Source organism: Podarcis cretensis (genome assembly GCF_951804945.1).
Source record: "Podarcis cretensis genome assembly, chromosome: 1".
Lineage (NCBI taxonomy): Eukaryota > Metazoa > Chordata > Lepidosauria > Squamata > Lacertidae > Podarcis > Podarcis cretensis.
Window position 1 is genome coordinate 43,354,683 of NC_137170.1, and position 21,003 is coordinate 43,375,685.

The 21,003-nt window shown below is 40.2% G+C and overlaps 1 protein-coding gene across 2 annotated transcripts in view; it reads left to right on the top strand.

Moving 5' to 3' along the window:
• The window catches only part of BUB1B (BUB1 mitotic checkpoint serine/threonine kinase B), a 29,944-nt gene extending 10,330 nt beyond the window's left edge, over nucleotides 1-19,614 (top strand). The window contains exons 13-22 of one of the 2 annotated variants that reach the window (XM_079995887.1): nucleotides 2-104; nucleotides 1,318-1,604; nucleotides 2,697-2,860; nucleotides 3,644-3,787; nucleotides 11,248-11,360; nucleotides 12,614-12,775; nucleotides 14,047-14,180; nucleotides 15,000-15,171; nucleotides 15,633-15,739; nucleotides 19,067-19,614. In XM_079995887.1, the coding sequence (XP_079852013.1) occupies nucleotides 2-104; nucleotides 1,318-1,604; nucleotides 2,697-2,860; nucleotides 3,644-3,787; nucleotides 11,248-11,360; nucleotides 12,614-12,775; nucleotides 14,047-14,180; nucleotides 15,000-15,171; nucleotides 15,633-15,739; nucleotides 19,067-19,226 (1,546 nt within the window). In that variant the 3' untranslated portion in view covers nucleotides 19,227-19,614. The other variant, XM_079995888.1, reaches the window with a different exon arrangement.
• Nucleotides 19,615-21,003: the final 1,389 nt, after the last annotated feature.

Genomic DNA, 21,003 nt, shown 5'->3' on the forward strand with positions numbered 1-21,003 from the left:
GTCTTTCTACTGGCCCTCCAGTGGTACGTTCCAGACGAGTTCTTGCTGTTCGCAAACCTTCAGAAAGTATAACTGCCAAGGAAAATATATCCCCTGAAAAATTTGTAAGTTTTTCATAGCTTAGAGTTATTGAGATCTATGTAGAATATCCTGTTACCTCTTAAATGAAGGCACACACATGAACACTTGTGGCATCTTGTCACTAAGGACCACTTCACACATTGACCAAAGTGTACATATGTATGCACTGCTTACCTTTAAATATATGTCACCCATCATGTGTGAAGGATCTGTTGTGTTAAATCAGTTTCACACCAGTGTAGACTTGCGGGGGGTGGGGTGGGACAACTCTGAGCTGGGTCAGACCACTAAACAAATTTTGTCTGGCCTCCAGCAACCCTATGAGAGTATAAGTGTGAGAGATAAATTTCAACAGTTTTAAAGATAATTCTGTTTCCGCACTTTAATAATAATGTTCTGATTTCAGTAGCCTAGGCATTCCTAAGGTAAAGCTCTTATTTCTTAAAGCTGCTGCTGTTGACTTTGTGAAGGGGCTGGTTTGTCTAGTGCAGGGGTCAGCAAACCTTTTCAGCAGGAGGCCGGTCCACTGTTCCTCAAACCTTATGGGGGACCAGACTATATTTTTTTGAGGGGGGGGGGATGAACAAATTCCTATGCCCCACAAATTAAATAAAAGCACACAATCTACTCATGTAAAAACACACTGATTCCTGGACCGTCCGCGGGCCGGATTTAGAAGGCAATTGGGCCAAATCTGGCCCCCGGGTCTTAGTTTGCCTACCCACAGTCTAGTGTAATTCCTTCTGGCTTTCAGGACTAGTATCTGAGAAGAGCATGTCCCCTGAGAAATCCAAAATTGATACTCCCTGACTTAAGACATATGGGTGACCTAATTCAGACTCCATCCTAAGGATGTTTGTTTTAAGAATGTTCAAATGTTTAGCTGTTTGTGTGTTGCCTATAAAACCCCTTGTACTGATGCCGCTTGTGGCAGACTTTCGTAACTGGTGATTCAGCTAGAATAACCATCTTAAGTTGAGGTCTGCCCTATTGCATAGCTGCTATAAACTTTGGGTCCCTTCTGGATGCTGGACTTGAATTAATTTCCCTGGTTCCATGTTTCATTTAGAAGGTGGTCTCTTACTTGGGTAATGAGCAAAGGGTGCAGAAGTAAATTCTTACCATAGATGTACCTGCATGCTGTTCAGCAGGTAGATTTTTTTTATTTTTTTTTGGACAAAATGTCTGAAAACAAAAAATACCTTTTGGTGGTGGCTATTATGTGTTTCTCTCTAGGCTGAACTCAATGGAATTGAACCGTTGAATGAAGATGCAATTCTCACAAGCTCGTATAAGAACAAAACCCTTTGCCCTAATCCTGAAGACACCTGTGACTTTGTTAGAGCTGCCCACCTGGCATCAACCCCTTTCCATGGGATAACAGAACAGAGAAATCAGCTTGATGACAAGCTTGAAGACAAACCAAAGGAAAAACATCCAGAATCTAAGCCTACATCTCTGAGCCAGCAGACAATTCTTAGTGAAAATCAGTATGCTGAGGCCCTCTCTACAAAGAAGCTGAGGTACCTGAAGAGGATTCAGTGGGCTTCATGTGGTTTTATCTAGGGTGTGGCACATGTATGCCTTGCCTTCATATACTAGGAACTGCATGATTCAGTGTTCCATGGTGGCTCAATTTTTTCAGTGGCCTTCTTTGCCTACTGGCAACCATGCAAGCTGCAGCATGGAGACATTCTTTCTATATACTAAGATATTGCTTACTATTTCGCACTCATTACCCATACATCTTTTTTTTTTTGTTGTTGTTGCCTGTATTGCCTTTTTCTCTCTCTGATTCTTTTCCAAAAACAACTTCTTTTTCTTTGGGTCCTGTGAGAATTTTGAAAGCTTTAACGGATTCATGATACTGAAAACTCAATCTGCTTTGATGCTATTTCACCCCCAGGTTTGTATCAAAAATGTGGTAAGGAGCATGGGTGATGAGTGCACAATCTTGAGGTCCACTCCCAAAAGAATCCTGTGCAGAATCCTGGGGTGAAATAGCTTCCAAACAGGTTCCAAGTAGGGCAGTTTGGTATGAATATTGAAGCCCCTGTTAATATTTTCTTTAAAAATTGAACTAGTACATTTCTATTTATGCTTTATATCGGGGGTGGCCAACTCTGGAGGTACTGTGGTCTGCTTTCAGAATTAAAATCTGACAGTGATCTACCCCTGTTTTTTGGGGTTCCGGTAAAAGTTGTTGACCTTTTTTTATGCCCATTTAGTTGGGGTTCCGTTTGGGGGGGAGACTTTTAAGGGGGGATGGGATTAATTGCTTATCAAAACAGCACTGTGAAAGCATTTTGCCTTGCAGGAAAAACTCCATCTTCTGTTACAGATATCAGGAGAAAATCCAGGCAGGGGAGAGGGGCCAGGGTCAGGTGCTCTTAGGCAAAAGCAAAGGAAAATGAGCCCGCAATCGATTGCAACCTCCTGGGGATCGACCAGTTAATCCCGATCGACCTGTTGGACACCCCTGCTTTATATGATGCTTTTGAAACTTATTTTCATTAAAGGGATAAGATCTTAAACTGTTGCATTATGAATTGTCAAGGGAGTCTGAATAAATCTGTCAGATGCAAATCTTAATATCTTTCCCCAATTATGTATAGCCCAATTATGGAGGCAAGTCAGGAAGATACCATTTCTTCAGCATCTTCAGCGTCTTCATGTTCCCCATCACATATCTCCACCATTAAATTTCAACAAATCCCAGAGAAGCTGGAGTTGGGTCATACCTCAGCTGATGAAGTCAGTGACGTTGAAAATGGCTCTAGTGAGTATGCTGCTGATGACTTGCTTTCTACCTCCAGGATCTTTATAAACGACCATAGGGAGTGGGTGGTGTTGTGGTCTAAACCACTGAGCCTCTTGGGCTTATCGATCGGAAGGTCAGCAGTTCAAATCCACCCAATGGGGTGAGCTCCCGTTGCTCTGTCCCAGCTTTCTGCCAACCTAGCAGTTCAAAAGCATACCAGTGCAAGTAGATAAATAGGTACCACTGTGGTGGGAAGGTAAATGGTGTTTCCATGCTATCTGGCTTCCGTCACGGTGTTCTGTTGCGTCAGAAGTGGTTTAGTCATGCTGGCCACATGACCTGGAAAGCTGTCTGTGGACAAATGCCGGCTCCCTTGGCTTGAAAAGTGAGATGAGCAGCGCACCCCATAGTCACCTTTGGCTGGACTTAACCATCAAGGGTCCTTTACCTTTTTACCTTTAGCTTGATAAATGACTGATGGAACAATAAGTATTTTTATCTTAATGATTGACAGTGTTTGGTATGGGGTGTATCCTATAGCTTTATCAAATGGCAGTGAAAAATCAGCTAAAGCTAGTAGTGTAAGCAGAGGTTAAAAGAGAAGTGATCTTAAGTGTTAAGGCAGAAAAAGCAGAACTGATTCTAGAACAAAAATGTTTAAATTGCTTGAATGATTGAATTTTGAGAATGTATTAGGAAATAAAAGAAATATTAATATTTTCAGTGGAGAGAGATGCCCATGCAGTCCTTATCAATAGTTGTAACTTGTAACTGATAGTTTTTCTTGTTTGCCTGCTTTAGGTTACTCTCCTGTCAGGCTGTGGAATGCCGAGCAGCGCAAACAACTGTTGCAACCCCTTCCAGACTTGTTGACAAAGTCTCCTGACTTTAAATTGGAGGCTCAGCCTATGCCTTGGATGGAGCTAGGAAAAGAAATTTGTATTGGTAAAAATGATTAGATTTTTTTGTTATGCTAGAATTCTTCTGAGCAAACTAAAACCTGTAGCCTAGTTTGCACATGATGTTTCTGATTTATTTTTATTTGAAATATAAAAAATGTGCGCACACAAGCTCCTCAAACCAGTATGCTTTATTTTCCCACCTAGTTCACTTTGCTTGGTCTCATAATGCTGCTGTGTGGAAGAATAGTTGTCAGTAAACTTTGTAATATTATGAATACTGTATTTTTTGCTCCATAAGACGCAACTAGTTTTTAGAGGAGGAAAGGAGGAAAGCCCCATTTTTGGGGGGGATCAGCTCACACTTGTGCAGCTTCTTTTGCAAAGGGGAAAAGACCCCTATTTTGAGGATCAGCTCAAAGTTGTTGAGCTTACTTTGCAAAGGGAAAAAATCCTGTGTTTATGGGGTTCAACTCACAGTTCTGCAGCTTCTTTAGGAAAGGAAAGGGAGCCTTTTCTACAGTTTCCAGATAGATAATCTAATCAGCCAGTCACATGTAGTTGGGGAAACAAACAGCCTCCGTCTGCAGAACATTCAACAATGGAGTCCTGGGCAAGGGTGCGGGGCCAGAAAGGGAGCCACACATTTGCTCCATAAGATGCACAGACATTTCTCCTTACTTTTTAGGAGGAAAAAAGTGTGTATTATGGAGCAAAAAATACGGTGTTTAAGCCTAGCTTGTGGTATCTTGAATGGATTACTTAATTGCTTGAACTAGTATTTTGTTATGTAACACTAGCAGCCTTGTACTTGGCATTGCTCAGAAATTCTAAGAAATACCAAAACTAGTACAGTTTTGAAAGGTGAAGCCTGCAGCTTGAAGCAAAATTCTCTAATTGTATCCAAGCAGACAAAAGCCTGCTCTTTGAGCTTGGGAACCAAAATGCAAAGTTTGGTTATAATATCTTAAGAGGTATCCAAAGGCATAGAGAACACTTGGGCCATTTTCCAAAATACATAGTAACTAAGCAAAGCGAGCTGTAGCTGTCCGAATTAATTAAAAAATATATGACAGCACCTGTCAATTCTGTTTTTTTTATTTTATAATAATCTTAATTAGTTTTCCAATTTTAAAACAAAACAACAACAACAACATAAAAACGTCAACAAATACAAACAAACACACAAATATAAGTTCTTAACCTCATTTTCATAAACCTCCTTTCTCGGACTTCCCCATACCTCACCCTTTTTGCATCCTTATTTTACAGTTTTTCAGCAACCCTTTTAGCCAATTAAATTTAAATTTGTTGTCTTTCTCAATTTCACCTTAAATCATCAAACATTGTCAGCTGTAATTCTGCATCTTCCTTCCCCTTGACACTTTAGCACTCATCAATATTATAACAGTTCTTAAGATAAGCTTTGAACTTCTTCCAGTCTTCCTCCACCATCTCTTTCTCTTGGTCACGGATTCTGCCAGTCATTTCTGCCAGTCCCATAAAGTCAATCACTTTCGTCTGCCATTCTTCCAGTGTGGGGAGTTCTTGTGTCTTCCAATACTTCGCTAGAAGGATCCTTGCTGCTGTAGTGGCATACATAAAAAAAGTCCTATCCTTCCTTGACACCAATTGGCCGACCATGCCCAAGAGAAATGCCTCTGGTTTCTTGTGAAAAGTACATTTAAGTACCTTCTTAATTTCATTATAAATCATTTCCCAAAAGGCTTTAATCTTTGGGCAGGTCCACCAAAGGTGAAAGAAGGTACCTTCAGTCTCATTACATTTCCAACATTTATTATTGGGCAGATGATAAATCTTCGCAAGCTTAACTGGGGTCATGTACCACCTATAAATCATTTTCATAATATTTTCTCTTAGGGCATTACATGCCGTGAATTTAATACCGGTGGTCCATAACTGTTCCCAGTCAGCAAGCATAATGTCATGTCCAATGTTCTGTGCCCATTTAATCATGGCTGATTTAACTGTCTCATCTATTGTATTCCACTTCAGCAACAAATTGTACATTCTTGATACATTCTTAGTATTGGGTTCTAACAGTTCTGTTTCCAATTTCGATTTCTCCACCTGGAAGCCAATTTTCCTGTCTTGTTTAAAAGTTTCCATTATTTGGTAATAATGAAGCCAATCTCGCACCTTGGGCTTTAATTTCTCAAAACTCTGTAGTTTAAATTCACCGCTTTCTTCTTCTAAAATTTCAGAATATTTTGGCCATTTGGATTCCGTGTTAAGTTTCTTCACCTCCTTAGCCTCCATAGGTGATAACCACCTAGGAGTTTTATTTTCCAACAAATCCTTGTACCGAATCCAAACATTATATAGTGCTTTCCTAACAATATGGTTTTTAAAACCCTTGTGAACTTTAACCTTGTCGTACCATAAATATGCATGCCAACCAAACCTATTATCAAATCCTTCCAAATCCAGAATATCTGCATTCTCAAGAAGTAGCCAATCTTTCAACCAGCAGAAAGCTGCCGATTCATAGTACAGTCTCAAATTCGGCAGGGCAAACCCCCCTCTTTCTTTTGCATCAGTAAGTATCTTAAATTTTATTCTGGGCTTTTTGCCCTGCCAGATAAATTTAGATATATCTTTCTGCCACTTCTTGAAACAATCCAGTTTATCCACAATTTGTAATGTCTGAAACAAAAATAACATTCTAGGCAATACATTCATTTTGATCACTGCAATTCGGCCTAACAAGGAAAGCTTCAAATTCGACCATATTTCTAGATCTTTCTTTACCTCTGTCCAACATTTATCATAATTGTCTTTAAATAAGTTCACATTTTTAGATGTCATGTTAATCCCCAAGTATTTTACTTTCTTTGCCACCATTAACCCAGTTTCATTTTGGAATCTCTCTCTTTCAACATTTGTTAAGTTTTTTTCCAGAACTTTAGTTTTTTGTTTATTCAACTTGAATCATGCCACCTGACCAAAGAATTGAATTAACTCTAAAACTTTTTGTACTAGTGTCTGGCTCTTGTAAAGTCAATACTAGGTCATCTGCAAATGCCTTCAATTTATAGTGTTTAGCTCCGACCTGAACTCCTTTTACCAGCTGGTCCCACCTGATCATGTTCAACAAAACCTCCAGGACTGATATAAAAAGTAATGGGGATATCGGGCACCCCTGCCGTGTCCCTTTTTCTATGGAAAGTTCATCAGTAACCACATTATTTACAATTAACTTAGCCTTTTGTTCAGAATATATTGCACTTATACCATTTTCAAACCTTTGACCTACCCCCATCCCATGAAGATTCTTCTTCATGAACTTCCAAGAGATATTATCAAAGGCTTTCTCCGCGTCCACAAAAATCAGGACTGCCTTTGTGTTAATATTTACAGTTAGCAGTTCCATAATATCAATTATGTTCCTTACATTATCTGATAAGTGTATTCCTGGGAGAAAGCCTGCCTGGTCCTTATGAATCTCCTCCATTAACACCCTCTTCAGTCTTTTTGCTAAAATGTCAGCAAATATTTTGTAATCCACATTAAGTAGTGATATAGGGCGGTAGTTCTTAATCTGGTTTTTTTCAGTTTCAGTCTTTGGTATAAGTGTGATGAAAGCTTCTTTCCACGATTCAGGTGCCTTTTTCCCCTCTAATATTTCATTACAAACCTCCTTAAGCGGCTGTACTAACCATTCTTTCAATGCTTTATAATATCTGGAGGTTAGTCCATCTGGTCCTGGAGATTTCCCTAGTTGCATATTTTGAATGGCACCCTCCACTTCTTGGTCTGTTATTTTCTCATTTAAAGTCAACATACTTTGTTGTAAAATTTTTTGTAATCCATATTTCTTAAGAAAATCTTCCATGTCTCCTTCATTTTCCGGCCCTTGTGCATATAATCTCCTGAAATAACTCTGAAAGCAATTACTAATCTCATTTGGTTTAAAAATGTTCTTTCCATCCACCTCCAAGCTTGTGACTGTGTTTAGTTTCTGTCTCTTCTTCAATTGCCATGCTAGAAGTTTCCCACATTTATCCGCTGATTCAAATGTCCTCTGTCTCATTTGCTTAATTTTCCATTCTATCTCCTGGTTCATCAATTCCATATATTGCATTTGGTAGAACTTAATTTCTCTCAGGATTTCATGAGACTTTGGTTTAGACCTCAGTTTCTTTTCTCCTTCTTTTATTTTTTCCAGAATCTTATCCTTCCTTTCATTTTGTTTCTTTCTCTTTAAAGAGTTCTGTTGTATCAGAAAACCTCGCATCACGGCCTTACTTGCGTCCCAAATCACTCTTTTCTTGACCTCTGTCCTCAGATTTATCTCAAAGTAGTCCTTCAAGGTTTTTTGGGCCTTTTTATAAATCTCCACCTCTCTGAATAGGGTGTCATTCATTCTCCATCTGAAGGATCCAGCTGTTGTTAGTTTCATTTCCATCTTCACTGCGTTATGGTCGGAGCATGTCTTTGGGCAGATTTCCACCTTTTTTATCCTTGGAGCCATTCCACTAGTAATCCATATTTGATCTATTCTTGTCCATGTCATTTGTGCCTCTGAAAAGAATGTTCCCTCTCTCTCAAGAGGGTTTCTTGTTCTCCAGATATCAATCAAATCTATATTTTCAGTCATTTCAAAGAAGGTCTTAGGTAGTCTCCCGTCCTTAGAGACCACCTGTCTTTGTGCTTTATCCATGTTTGTAGAGACCACGCCGTTCATATCTCCTAGTAAAATCACCTTATGATCCAAATAGTCCATTAATGTCTCATGCAATTTCTTGTAAAATTCTGCCTTCCCTTCACTTGGTGCATAGATGCCAACTATCAAAAGTTTTTCTCCTTGGATTTGTATCTCAATTGCCAAAGTTCTTCCATGTTCATCTTTAAAGATCAATTTTGGGGCCAATTTTTCCTTTGCATAGATCACCACTCCTCTTTTCTTAACTTTATCTGATGAGATAAATTCCTGTCCTAATCTTTTATTTGTAAGTAATCTTCTGTGTGCCCTTGTTATGTGGGTTTCTTGTAGACATATCAAATCCAATTGTTCTCTTTTCAAAATATGAAAGACCTCGCGCCTTTTTCTGGGAAGGTTGAGCCCATTACAGTTCCATGTTAAAAATTGCAGAGACATTATTAGTTAGTTGCCTCCAGCTGCTCCCTGCAGCTGTTCTTCTTCCGTAGGTGATTTCAGTCCAAATGTCAAGTTTCCAAGGTCTGTATCAGAGGTCGAGTCAAGCACTCCTTTCACAAGGTCCTCCTCGTTTCTGTCTAGGAATTGTTCTTTATCTTGCACTGTTCTTATTTTGACTTTTTTTCCTTTGAAGTTAAAAGACAAGCCTTGTGGAAATTCCCACCTGAAAGGTATGTTATTCTTCTTCAGCAGGTCAACCAGATTCTTAAAATAAGTTCTTACCTCCAGAATGTATTTTGGGATGTCCTTGTAAATTTGAACAGAAGCATTTCCAATCTGAAGGGTTCTCTGGTAATGTAAATTTAAAATTTTATCTCTTTCCTCTTTGGATCTCAGAGTTATCAGACAATCCCTTGGGATCTTCCTGCCTTGCCTTCTGCCCAGTCTGAAGGCGGTTATTATCTTAAAGTCGTCTTCCTCTGAATTTACCTGCCAAAATTCTGATAATTCTTTTGTGAGAAAGTCCACTAGGTTGTCCCCTTCACTTTCAGGGACCAGCCTAAGTCTCAAATTCCTCTCTTTCCTCTGCATCTCCCACAAAGACAAGGCCGCCTCATGTTGGTCCAACTTCTTGCAGACTGGTATTAAACTTTCCTGTGTGTTTTCAGCAGTGGCTTTAGCCTCTTCTGCAATTTTTCGAATTGTAGCATTTTCTTGAACCAATCTATTTATAGTTTCTGTGTTAGATGTAATACTTTTTGTATTCAAGTCCAATTTTGTTGTAAGTTCTGTCAATTGTTTGGTATTCTCCGTGCTCTGCTTGGTCAAATTTTCTAAAGATTCATTTATTTTGAGTAATGCTTGAGTCACTGATTCCATGAATGCATTTATTCCTTTCTCCTGTCCAGCTAAGCCTGATATTGAGCCTCTTTTCTTTTGTGCAGCTTTAGCCTTAGATCTTGTTGTTATGTCTTCTGCGGAACCACTCATGTCCCAAGGTCGTTCCCACAGGAACAGCTCTTAAGTGGAAAAATCCAGTGACTTGTTTTTATTTGACAGTCTATGTTACAAACTGTAGCCTTTCAGCCCTCTAGAGGGAGCAGTACATTATATCCAATAAGCAGAAGAAACAAAGAAACCAAAAGCCCTCTTGGAGAAAGAAGCTTTCAGTCTTCCAATTGCAACAGTATTTATTTCTGTAAAGTCCCAAAAATTGTATCTGTAAAGTCCCCAAAATTGTATCTATTTAAGCTCTCCGCTTTGCAGCAGGTTCTATCAGACAGTTCCTGTCAAAGCGCTTCACCCAGGCAGTCCGTTCCCAGAGTCAGAGACAGCAGAAATTAATCACTTAAATTTCCTCTCACGCAGGTTAAGCCAAATTTCCTTTTCTCCCCCCCCCCCTGCTCCTGCTTGCTGGAGGGGTAGTTAAAGTTCAATGCCAAAGTTAGGTAATTCAAAAGTTCAAAGTTACTTTTCCTTCAATTGCAGCTTTCCAGTTCCATTGCTTTAAAAACCATGCAAACCGGGGGAGGCAGACTTCCTTTATTTACCAACCCCGTTTTCAGCCAAATTTCAAACGTTTTTTTGTAATCCCAGTAGGTTTCCCAATCCTACTTACGGGTATTTCAATTTCAGTCCAGATTTCAGGAAGGAATCGGCGCTCTCCGCTTATGGCGACGCGGCTTCACTTCACGGGCTGGGTAGCGACTCTCAGCACCGCACGATCCCCCGATGCTCCTCCGGAGCCTTTAAAAAGGCTCTTTTGCAGTAAAGGGGGGCGCAAAAGGTGCCCACCGAGTCTCCTTGTTCACAGGCTTCCGCGCCTGTGATTTTAGGGGTCCCCGCTTCGCCGTAGCGGTCAGACCCGAACTCGTGAAGCAGCCCTCTCTCCGGAGATCGGGGAGAGAGCCGCCATTAAGCGCTGGCGCCGACCGGAAGCCAGAACCTGTCAATTCTGGGCAGGAATTTGATGTCATGGTAAGACAATTTATGTCAGGGAAAGCATTTTGGTTTGCCAGATGTAATGACCCCCTCCTCAAATCTCCTCCACATGCAGTTCTGTAGGTTCTTTTCCCTCCCCAAAGCCTTTTTTTTGGGGGGGGGGAGAAAGTGGAAGTCCTTGCACAGTGCTTCTGCTGGTGGGACTCATTAGTTGACTCCTGCCCATTGTGAGGCAGTGATTGAAAAACATGTTATTTGCAAATTTGTAGAAAGGGCTGGATGATCTTATTCATGATTCACACTTCAGGTTTGAAAACATTAAAGGCAACAGAAGTCAGCTTTCTTAAGTTTTAATTATCTATATTGTAGAATGTTCTCTCCATAGATTGCTTTCAACATGTGGTGGCCATGATTACTTCAGTCTTAAAATTCTCTTTCAACAGGGGGTGTGAAATACTCTATCACTCAGGAGCATCTGATCAGTGAAGGTGACAAGCTGTTTTCTGCTGTAGCAACCAGCTGTGCAGATGAAGACTCAAATACAGTTTTAATAAAGGTATATAAGTGTCCTCCTTATCTTCACTACTCCTTTATCAACCCCCTTCTTATTTTTCCTTGACTTGTGTTGGGGCCCTCTTATTTCTGTTCTGAATAGCTAGATGCCCCATTTTTCAATTTGTTGAAATCTCCAAGGTAGCTCCCAAATTAGGAACAAAAATACACAATAAAATGTTGTTGTGTTGATATTATAAAGTATCTTAAATTTACAACAGCATAAAAGCAGAAAGGCACCATAAAACCAACTTTGAAGTGTAAGGGCATAGCCTATCCAAAGAGCAGCAGTTATAAAAAATCATAAGTTCAGTTCAGCTAACAGCATGTTAGAATAAAACTGTATTAACCTGGTGTCCATAACTGAGACTTCATACCAGTTGAAGTTTTCTTGGGAAGGGACTGCAACCACACTGGTTTTATAGTGGAGAAGGTCTTATCCTTGATCACCTATGGTTAATGTCCTTGGTTCCTTTTCTTTTTTCCTTGACTTCTTGGGGTTTTATAATGTTTAAATGATATACTATTTCCGTCATGTGCTGTTTTTACTAGTTATTATCTTATATTTAATATTCCGAATGGGCTCTATCATGCTGTTGAAGGCTTGCTTGTTCCAGACATTATTGGTAGTGGGGTGTGTGGAAAACAGCTTTTAGCAGTTCAGTTTAAATAAGCAGTATAACATAACTTTACTTTTCATTCAGCTGGGTGAGAGTCTTGATGAAGATTGCAAGTTTTAATGAGGAGTCCTCGTGTTTTGATTTCTCTTTTTGTTTACCATATTCTTGCATCTTCATGAAGGAGAACATTCTAATTCAGAACAAAATAAAAAAAAAAATTCCTTCCAGTAGCACCTTAGAGACCAACTAAGTTTGTTATTGGTATGAGCTTTTGTGTCCATGCACACTTCTTCAGGTCATTTATAACTTCCCTGTAAGATGTTTAGGTTGGGAAGGGCCACTTTGCATTCACATCTCTTCCAAACTGCTTTGGTGGAGCTGTGCTGTGTTATCCAATATAAGTTGTATTGGCAGTAATTCTAGAGCACATTGTAAGCATGGATGTCGTTGGGTGAGATGACAGTATAAAAATGTCCTTCCTAGTTATGCTGTGAGGCCTGTCATGTCAGCTCAGGATTATAATATGCTGCATAAAGGCTGCCATCCAGCACAGAAGTCATCTGGATTCTGTGTGAACAATCATTTAGGTCAATGGTGCAGTTTCAACTATAGGTATTTTTATTTTCCTTCTGTTTAGGTGTATTCAGAACCTCTGCCATGGGACTTCTATATCACACTGCAACTCCAAGAGCGTCTAGGCACTGAGTTTGATCAGAGCTTTAATGCAAACTGCTCTTGTTTCTTATATCACAATGGCTGTGTGACTCTGCACAAGGGGATAAATGATTTTACTGTCCAGGTCAGTGTGGATAACCCTAGTATGATGGGCAGAGTTGAGGTGCATATTGAAAATGAGTCTGAAAATGTTGGTTCCACTTATCCTTCTCCATGTGGCCATGTGAGCATAGACACAACCGTGTGAAGAAACGTTTACTATGAACTAGGCAGTGCATAGACAGAGCTGGAAGCCATTTTCTCTAATTTCCCCCACCAAGTGATTATAGGAGTCCCCCATATCCCTACCATAACTAAGCTGGAGGAACTGCAGTAACAGCATACAGTATTCTTCTGTTTAGCCCTGCCTTCAGTTCCTTCCCCGTCTCCCGTCACCTCCCATTTGCCTTTGTTTAAAGTGTAAGTCTGCTGTGGTTGGGCAGAAAGTCACCTCATTATTTGCATCAAGTATGATGTGCAACTTGGATGGTGCTACATAAATAAATCCCTGAGTTTACAGTTTGCATCTTCAAGCAATACAGTGCAGGAAAAAGCCAAGCAGGACTTGTATGCGAGAATCAATCCTAAGGTGCGGGTGATATATGCATCCTCTTGGCCTTGTTTTCTGGCACTCTGAGATTTTCCATGCTTGTTATCTAGAGCAGGGGTCAGCAACCTTTTTCAGCCGTGGGCTGGTCCACCGTCCCTCAGACCATGTGGTGGGCCAGACTATATATATTTTTTTTGGGGGGGGGGTGAATAAATTCCTATGCCCCACAAATAACCCAGAGATGCATTTTAAATAAAAGGACACATTCTACTCATGTAAAAACATGCTGATTCCCGGACTGTCAGTGGGCTGGATTGAGAAGGCAATTGGGCCACATCCTGCCCAAGGGCCTTAGGTTGCCTAGCCCTGATCTGGAGTATGACCGTAACCCCAATTGTACCAAAGCACATTGCTACAATGTTGAGTGGTTCCCCAGTCATATAGTTAATAATGCAGATCCCTTTGCCCCCAGCTAGTAGAATGCTGATGCTAATGCATGAACTCAAATGCTTCCAGTATAACTTGTGCTAAATGGTTTAAAGTACATGTTTCTGTTTAAATGATCCATCCAGAGTCTTGGTCATATAAATGTGGAAAAGTACAAGAGACTTGTTTTATCAGTGTGATCACTTGGTTGAGTAAGGGGAAGCCAATTCTGAGTCCTTATAATACACATTACGCTTGCTATTTTCTATGTTTTGACAACCCTCTTCAAGCCCAATAGGTTCCCACCTATGATCAAATGTACCTGCTTGGACCATGATGGCATAGTACTGTAATAGATTATGTTGCTCTTTCCTTCTCAGGATATGATTCATACCCTGCCCCAAGAAGCAGTCACATGGATTGTCAACAATCTTCTAGAAGTGGTGGAGAAATTACACAGAGTGGAGATAGTCCATGGAAATTTGCATCCAAGGACACTATTCTTGGGAGACAGGTTGGCTGCTCCTTTCCAGTGACCCCATACCTTGGGCTTTGTGCTTTCTAAAGTTAATCCTGAATTGATACAAGTCATTTGGATTGGGGTGGGTGGGAGGAGAAGGTGTTCAGATGGCTTGAATTTTAAATGTCGGATGTTTGTTTTGTACTAGTGCTGTGAGTAAATAGACTATGCAGAGTATTTATTAATATTATTATTAATATACTGTATCATTACAGTATCATAATGTAGAAAGTTGTTGCTAGTAAATTAAAGCTTTGTGGATTCTATTTTTGTCCTACCTTTCTTTGAGGCTTCTAAGCAGCTTGTTGACCTGGCTGAATCTTTCAATGGCCTTTGATGGTCTTGATCATAAATATGTAGCTATACTATGCGCTTACTTCTACAAGTACCCTGGGGATGTTGGCTTTCAAACGTAGGAACTATAGCAGAAATGGTCCTATACTGGTTAATGCCAACAGAGGGTGAGATTCTGATTATTCTACAATCTGTAATGATGTGTTCTTATAGGGAAAAAAGGTAATGTTGGTTAAGTGTACTTGCACTAATGCAATGAGACTTCTTCCTTCAACTCCTTCTCCCAAACCTCTGGAGAAGCTTTTACGGGGAAATAAGGGGACAGAAGGAGAAGGAGCAGAAACGTGTTTTTCATCCACAGTAATTCTACACTGAGAACTATAATAGAATAATTTGCTGTTAGTGTAAACTCCTTTTAGTACCAGTTCTTAAGACAAACACCAGAGGGAGTTAGCAGCATAGCGAAGTGCAAGTGCAATGGAGCATTCAAGAAACTTGTGTCCACAAATCTTTCCTCAGAATCTGCAATCCGAACGCTGTCGCTGAAACCACCAGTGCTCTCAAAATAGTGGATTTCTCCCACAGCTTAGACCTGCAGCTGCAGCCAGCAGTGAATTCACTAAAAAGTTTTCCAATAGCTCAGACCCAGAACGGGAAACAGATCCTTGATGATAAATCACTTCCTCACCAGGTGAATACATGTATCTGTAGAAAAAATATTGTTGATAGCCCTTGGCCATTATGAAAAATCAGATGTCCTGACCTTTTATGTAGGTGGCATGTAGTCTGGATTTGTGGAGCTCTTTGCACAAACCATGCAAGACTCTCTTACATGGGAACACCCCTTTCACCTTAGTCTTCATTTCTTCTATTGGCTAAAAGAAGGTGGCAGCCTACTTCTCCTGTTGTTTTATTCCCATGTGCAGCTAATTGCCACTATTTGCTTTTTTATATTTAATTTGTAAGAATTGTTTTCTAAAAAAAAATTCTTGCATCACTTACTGGAAGACCCCATAATGACATCATAGAAGCTGATAATGGTATTTCTGGAGTAGTTTTCAAATTGTTTTACTGTGCAACTTAAATGATGATGGGTGTTAAAACTGCAGGTGAGGACAGTACCAAGTTTGACTAATGATGTTGTGATTTTAGGTGGACTTGCTTGGCATTGCAGACACAATACATCTAATATTGTGTGGGGAGCCCATGAAAGTTTATCAGGAGAAAGGCCACTGGAAAACTATGAGAGACTTATCTCAGTAAGTATTAGACTATTAGTTCTATCTCCTGTATTAGACTATTAGTTCTATCTCCTCTATTGACTGGTTCTGATTCATAGTTGTAGAAGTGATAACGTCTGCCAGCTAATGGTATGTGCATGTTTGAGTTAGGGCTACATGTATTGATCAGTTGATGAACAGAGCAAATTGGAGGCTCCATCTGCACTGTATAGTTAAAGTAATATACCACTTTAAACAGCAATGGCTTCCCCAAAGAACACTGGGAAGTGTGGTTAAGGGTGCTAAGAGTTGTTAGGAGATCCCTATTCCCCAACTATTTATATTGTAAAGTGAAGGATGCTAACAGGTCTTGAGGGAGGAGAAGGGATACCAATGTAGCTGTGCAACTGAATTTCAAGCCAGTTTGATGTTTGATTTTCTGGAGCAAATTTATATCCACACCACTGCTACATTCTGGTTCAGGAATGGCCAACATCTTTAGCTTGGAAGCCAAGGTGTCAGAGGCCAGACATCATCAGCTGTGACACCATTGCTTCTCTGTTTCCCAATGCCGTATACCCAGGGATGAGGAACCTGTGGCCCTCCAGATGATAGATTCTGACTCCTTTAGCCTCAGCCAATATGGCCAGTGGTCAGGGATGATGTGTTGGAGATCTTAGGTGAGATACCCCCCAGGTGGAAGTTGCCCCCAGTTCTAGTCACCACATAGAGATAGCTTAAGGTCCCAAATTGTTAACCAGTACAGAAGATCAAGCTTCAGTTTTGGACGTTGCTGTATACATATAGTTTGTAGGCTTTGCAGATACATCTATATGCAAGTAGGAAATATTTCTTTGCTCCAGCAATTCAAGACATAACACAGACTCCGACTCATAGACAGCACTCACTGACTCGCCTTACTTATAAAGATGGCACTGGGCCATTGCCATAGTAAACTGACTTGGCTGACCTTGCACCTGCTGGCTTATCTCAGACATGGAATGATATGTGTTTTAGATCTGTAGTATACCAATCTTTTCTCTGAAGGAGGAATGTTAACTTTTTGTAGACTGGGCTGGCTGACTCTGATGGGCATTGCAGTGCAGAACATCCATAGGGCATCAGAATGGTGAAGGCTGCCCAGGAGAGTGGTCTGCTGTGCAATGTTTACCAATTAACTTCTCCTGTCTCTTTATTATATTTTGATTTTAATCCCCTACATAAGTAGAATCAAGGGGGTATATAGATGGTTGTTTGATGCAAATTGATGCTTTTCCTTTTTGCTGTCAACCATCCTGGCAATTCCTGTTTAAGTCTGTTCCAAGGCAGAAAAAATCTGTTGCACTTTATGTGTTCTAAAGAGTTGGAACAAAGCTGCCTTTTTATAGCCATCTGCTTTTATAGATGGGCTTAATATAGAGAGTTTTACATCAGCAGCAGTTCTTCATGGAGCTGGCTCATGGTGTGGGTGTGATGGGTTTGCAAGGAGCAGTATATTCAGCGCTTTCTTACGTTGATTGGAAGGTTCAGAATATTGCAGAAAAAGAGATACCTTTGCCAAAAGTGTTTGTGTATGTATGCAGGAACTCCTTGTTCCTGTTCTTAAATTGAATCTTAAATTACGTAGATAGATTTCCAGATAGGCAAAACTGACTAAGGTGTTTCGGTTAACACTTAACACTCTGTCTAGGCAAGCCTGGTTCTCTAAAATACAGATACTAAACACATTTGCACTACATGGGGTTTGCAGCTGCTGGTGTTGTTATGCTTTTTGTTTCAACTTGTTTCATTCCTGGTTCTTGGATGAGGTTTTTCTTGAGAGCTGGTAGGAGGAATGCTTTAGGTCAGGGGTGAGGAAGCTGTAACCTTCCAGATGCTGTTGGACATCAACCCCAGCCAGCATGGCCAATGATCAGGGATGATGAGGGTTGTAGCCCAGCACTTCTGGAGCGTTCATAGGTTCCCCATTCCTACTTGAAGTGCCACAGAACTCTCACATGCAGAGTTTGATTCCTTGTGCAAAGGTTTATGCTGAATGTTACCATGTTCTCAAAGAGCCGCGGGTGGCGCTGTGGCTTAAACCACAGAGCCTAGGACTTGCCGATCAGAAGGTCGGCGGTTCTAATCCCCGTGACAGGGTGAGCTCCCGTTGTTTAGTCCCTGCTCCTGCCAACCTAGCAGTTCGAAAGCACAAAGTGCAAGTAGATAAATAGGTAGTGCTCCGGCAGGAAGGTAAATGGCGTTTCTGTGGGCTGCTCTGGTTCGCCAGAAGTGGCTTAGTCATTCTGGCCACATGACCCGGAAGCTGTCTGCGGACAAACGCCAGCTCCCTCACCCAATAAACCGAGATGAGCGCCGCAACCCCAGAGTCGATCACAACTGGACTTAATGGTCAGGGGTCCCTTTACCTTTATCATGTCCTCAAAGATTTCCAGTGCTGCTGTTTAAGCAGAAAGCTGTAGGCTGACAAAATTGAGTGATCAAATATCAACTAATATTTGCTAAATTGCACTCTGTGCAAAATAGTTTAGATTGTTGGATTAAGCGCAACTATATTTTCCATTTTAAAGGGGGATGGTCAATACTTGCATATACTATCTATGAAATTAGAAAGGAGATCTCTGCATTCCTGTAGCATTAAAGCAGGAACTAACTTTCTAAAGAGCTGTGTATATATTGCTTTTGAAACGTGGCCGAATATTAGTAACCAGACTTAAAGTTCAAATTCCATGACACAATGCACATATCTTATAAGCAAGTCTGAATTCTGTTGCACTACTCTGAGTACATATCTTGAATTAATGAAGCATGTGAATGCAAATGTGGTGTTGCCTTTTTTAGCCAGTGAAAATTATTACAGTATGGTTCTTGTACAACCAGTACACTTTAAAAAAAAAAAAAAATGTTGGTTAACAGGGAAAAGGTGCATTGCAAGAGGCAAGAGCTGCAGTGAATATATATCTCCTTGGAGTTATTTGTCTTCAACTGGGCCTGCCCTTTGGGTAAACAAACTGAATGAATCAATATGGCATAATGAAGCAAACAGTAAAGAGTCCGCAAGTTTTTCAGTTTGTAGCTCTGCATTAGTTACTGGCAACTAGCTTGTTTTTAGTCCCAGGTGATCTGCAGTAAATTTCAAATCTGCCACATCCAGTCAGTGTACAGTTTACAGTATTACTGTAAATTATGTTCTAAAAATTGTGTTAAAAGTTATAGGCTAGAAATTTAATAATTTTATCTACTTTTAACTATGGACTCAAAATACCCTTTTCAGTGAAAATTGAGAGACTGACATATTAGCAAGCATCCCCAAGCATCCATGTGTGTGACATTCTGAATGAAAATTGCTTTCCTATCTGGTTTTAGGTCTGCTGGCAGTGACTTGTGGAGTAAATTCTTTGAAAGAATTCTAAACACAAAAGGCGAGTCTACTGTGCCTCTGCTGAGAGAGCTAAGACAAGAACTGACTGCTGCATTTCACAGTTCTTCTTCAGTGATCCCTAGGCAAAGCTGGAACCTCTTCTGATTTAGAGGAAATACCCTTCTAAGACCACCCAGTTTTTCTACACCCCTCCTTGCTTCAACCTCCCCCACCCCAAGCACAAGTGAGAGTTCTTGCTTGATCTTCTTTTACTTTGAGGTGTATAAACAGTTGAAATACTGCTTGCATTTATTTCTTCATGTAAAAGAGCGTTTGTAAAAGATGCCTTACTTACATGTACAGTTCATCTATTCTTTGGAGGTACCTCTCTGTGCCACATTACAAGCTTCCTTGTGTACAGCTGCTAAAATGTCTGTAAATATCGTTTCATGGCAGCTTGAATTCTTTATCCTTGCATTCTTATAAATACGTGGCCTGTTCTGTCCACTCCTTGTAAACACGTTTCAATAAAACTACGTTGTGCTCACCTGTATTCAGCCACTTGGATTTCAGAATTTGTCACCTGGTTGCTGAGGCTATTGGTTTTTTTTGTGTGTGTGTGACTTACAATGGGATGAAATGTTACGCTGCTGGTGGCTCTTGCAACAATTTGCTTTGGCAGCTTATTTATTTATTTTAAAGTATTTATTTATTTGCCAGTTTATTTTGAGTAGGCACAACAACTAAAAGTGTGTTTGAGCTGTAACAAAATTCAAGAACTGAAATATCAGGACTTGCGTTAAAACTAGATATAATAATTGTTTACATAATTAATGGTGAGGTTGGGTTTTTATTTAAGTAAATAGCAACGGGGGGTGTAACCTCTGCTCCTGTAGTTACTGTTTACAGTGGGAAGAAAACCTATATTGGTTCTAAATGGGAACTCTCTCCTAAAGCAAATAGCATGGGGGGGGGGGTGGCTGGGCTACAGCAGCAGCAGTGGGCTCCCTATGACTGCTATTCTGCATAGGTAAAAATGATTTTCAGTCTGTGGAGAGCATTCCAGTCCCCATTATATATGCTTTTGGTTCAGTGGCCTGATTGACACAACACAATGGCAATGGTCTTGTTATGAACTGCCCAAAATCTACAGATGAAGGGCAGTATGCAAATTTAATAAATTACATTCCACAGGCAACAAGTTAACCATAGCTTGTCACCTGGGCAGCCCAGGACCTTCACACACTGCCCAGGCTTGCACTCCATGGAAGATCACTTCAGTGCTGCTAACAGTGGTTTGACTTCACCACCAGAGATGCAATTCATTGCATCTTGAGACGGACAGATGCTGATGCCAACAACAATTAACTTTAAAAATTGGTATCTTTGTTTGCTTGTTTCACTCTTTCTTCACTGTCTTTTTTCCCTTATGCATTATATCTTTTAGTTTACAAGCCTGTAGGCAAGGACTGTCTTCTTTTAATTGTTGCAAGCGACTCTGGGAGTTGTTTTTTAAGTAACATTTTTGGAAAATCCAATAAAAATAACAGAAATCTCAATATAACACTAAAGAAAGAATACATAATGTAAAAGAGCAAGAAGGAGATCCAGTACATATCAAATAAGGACAGAAGGTGATGCCAGGATTTTCACAGTATCGCCTTGTCTATGCATACAAGGCGACAGGTGTAATTTGTACATTTGTAATTTGTTGTAATTGTTCTGCATTGACATAGGAAACAAAATTCCATCAAGGTATTTGGAAGGAGTCCAGTTTTGCTATTACATTTATAGCTCTAATATGCCAAGTTCTTTTCTAGAAATGCGGTGTTCCAAGCGTTATGTAACCAAGAAGAAACATGAAGATTAGACAGCATTTTTCATTTTTGTGCATCTACCAAATAAAAGGTCAACAAGTGCTTAGATTTAATGCCATCATTTG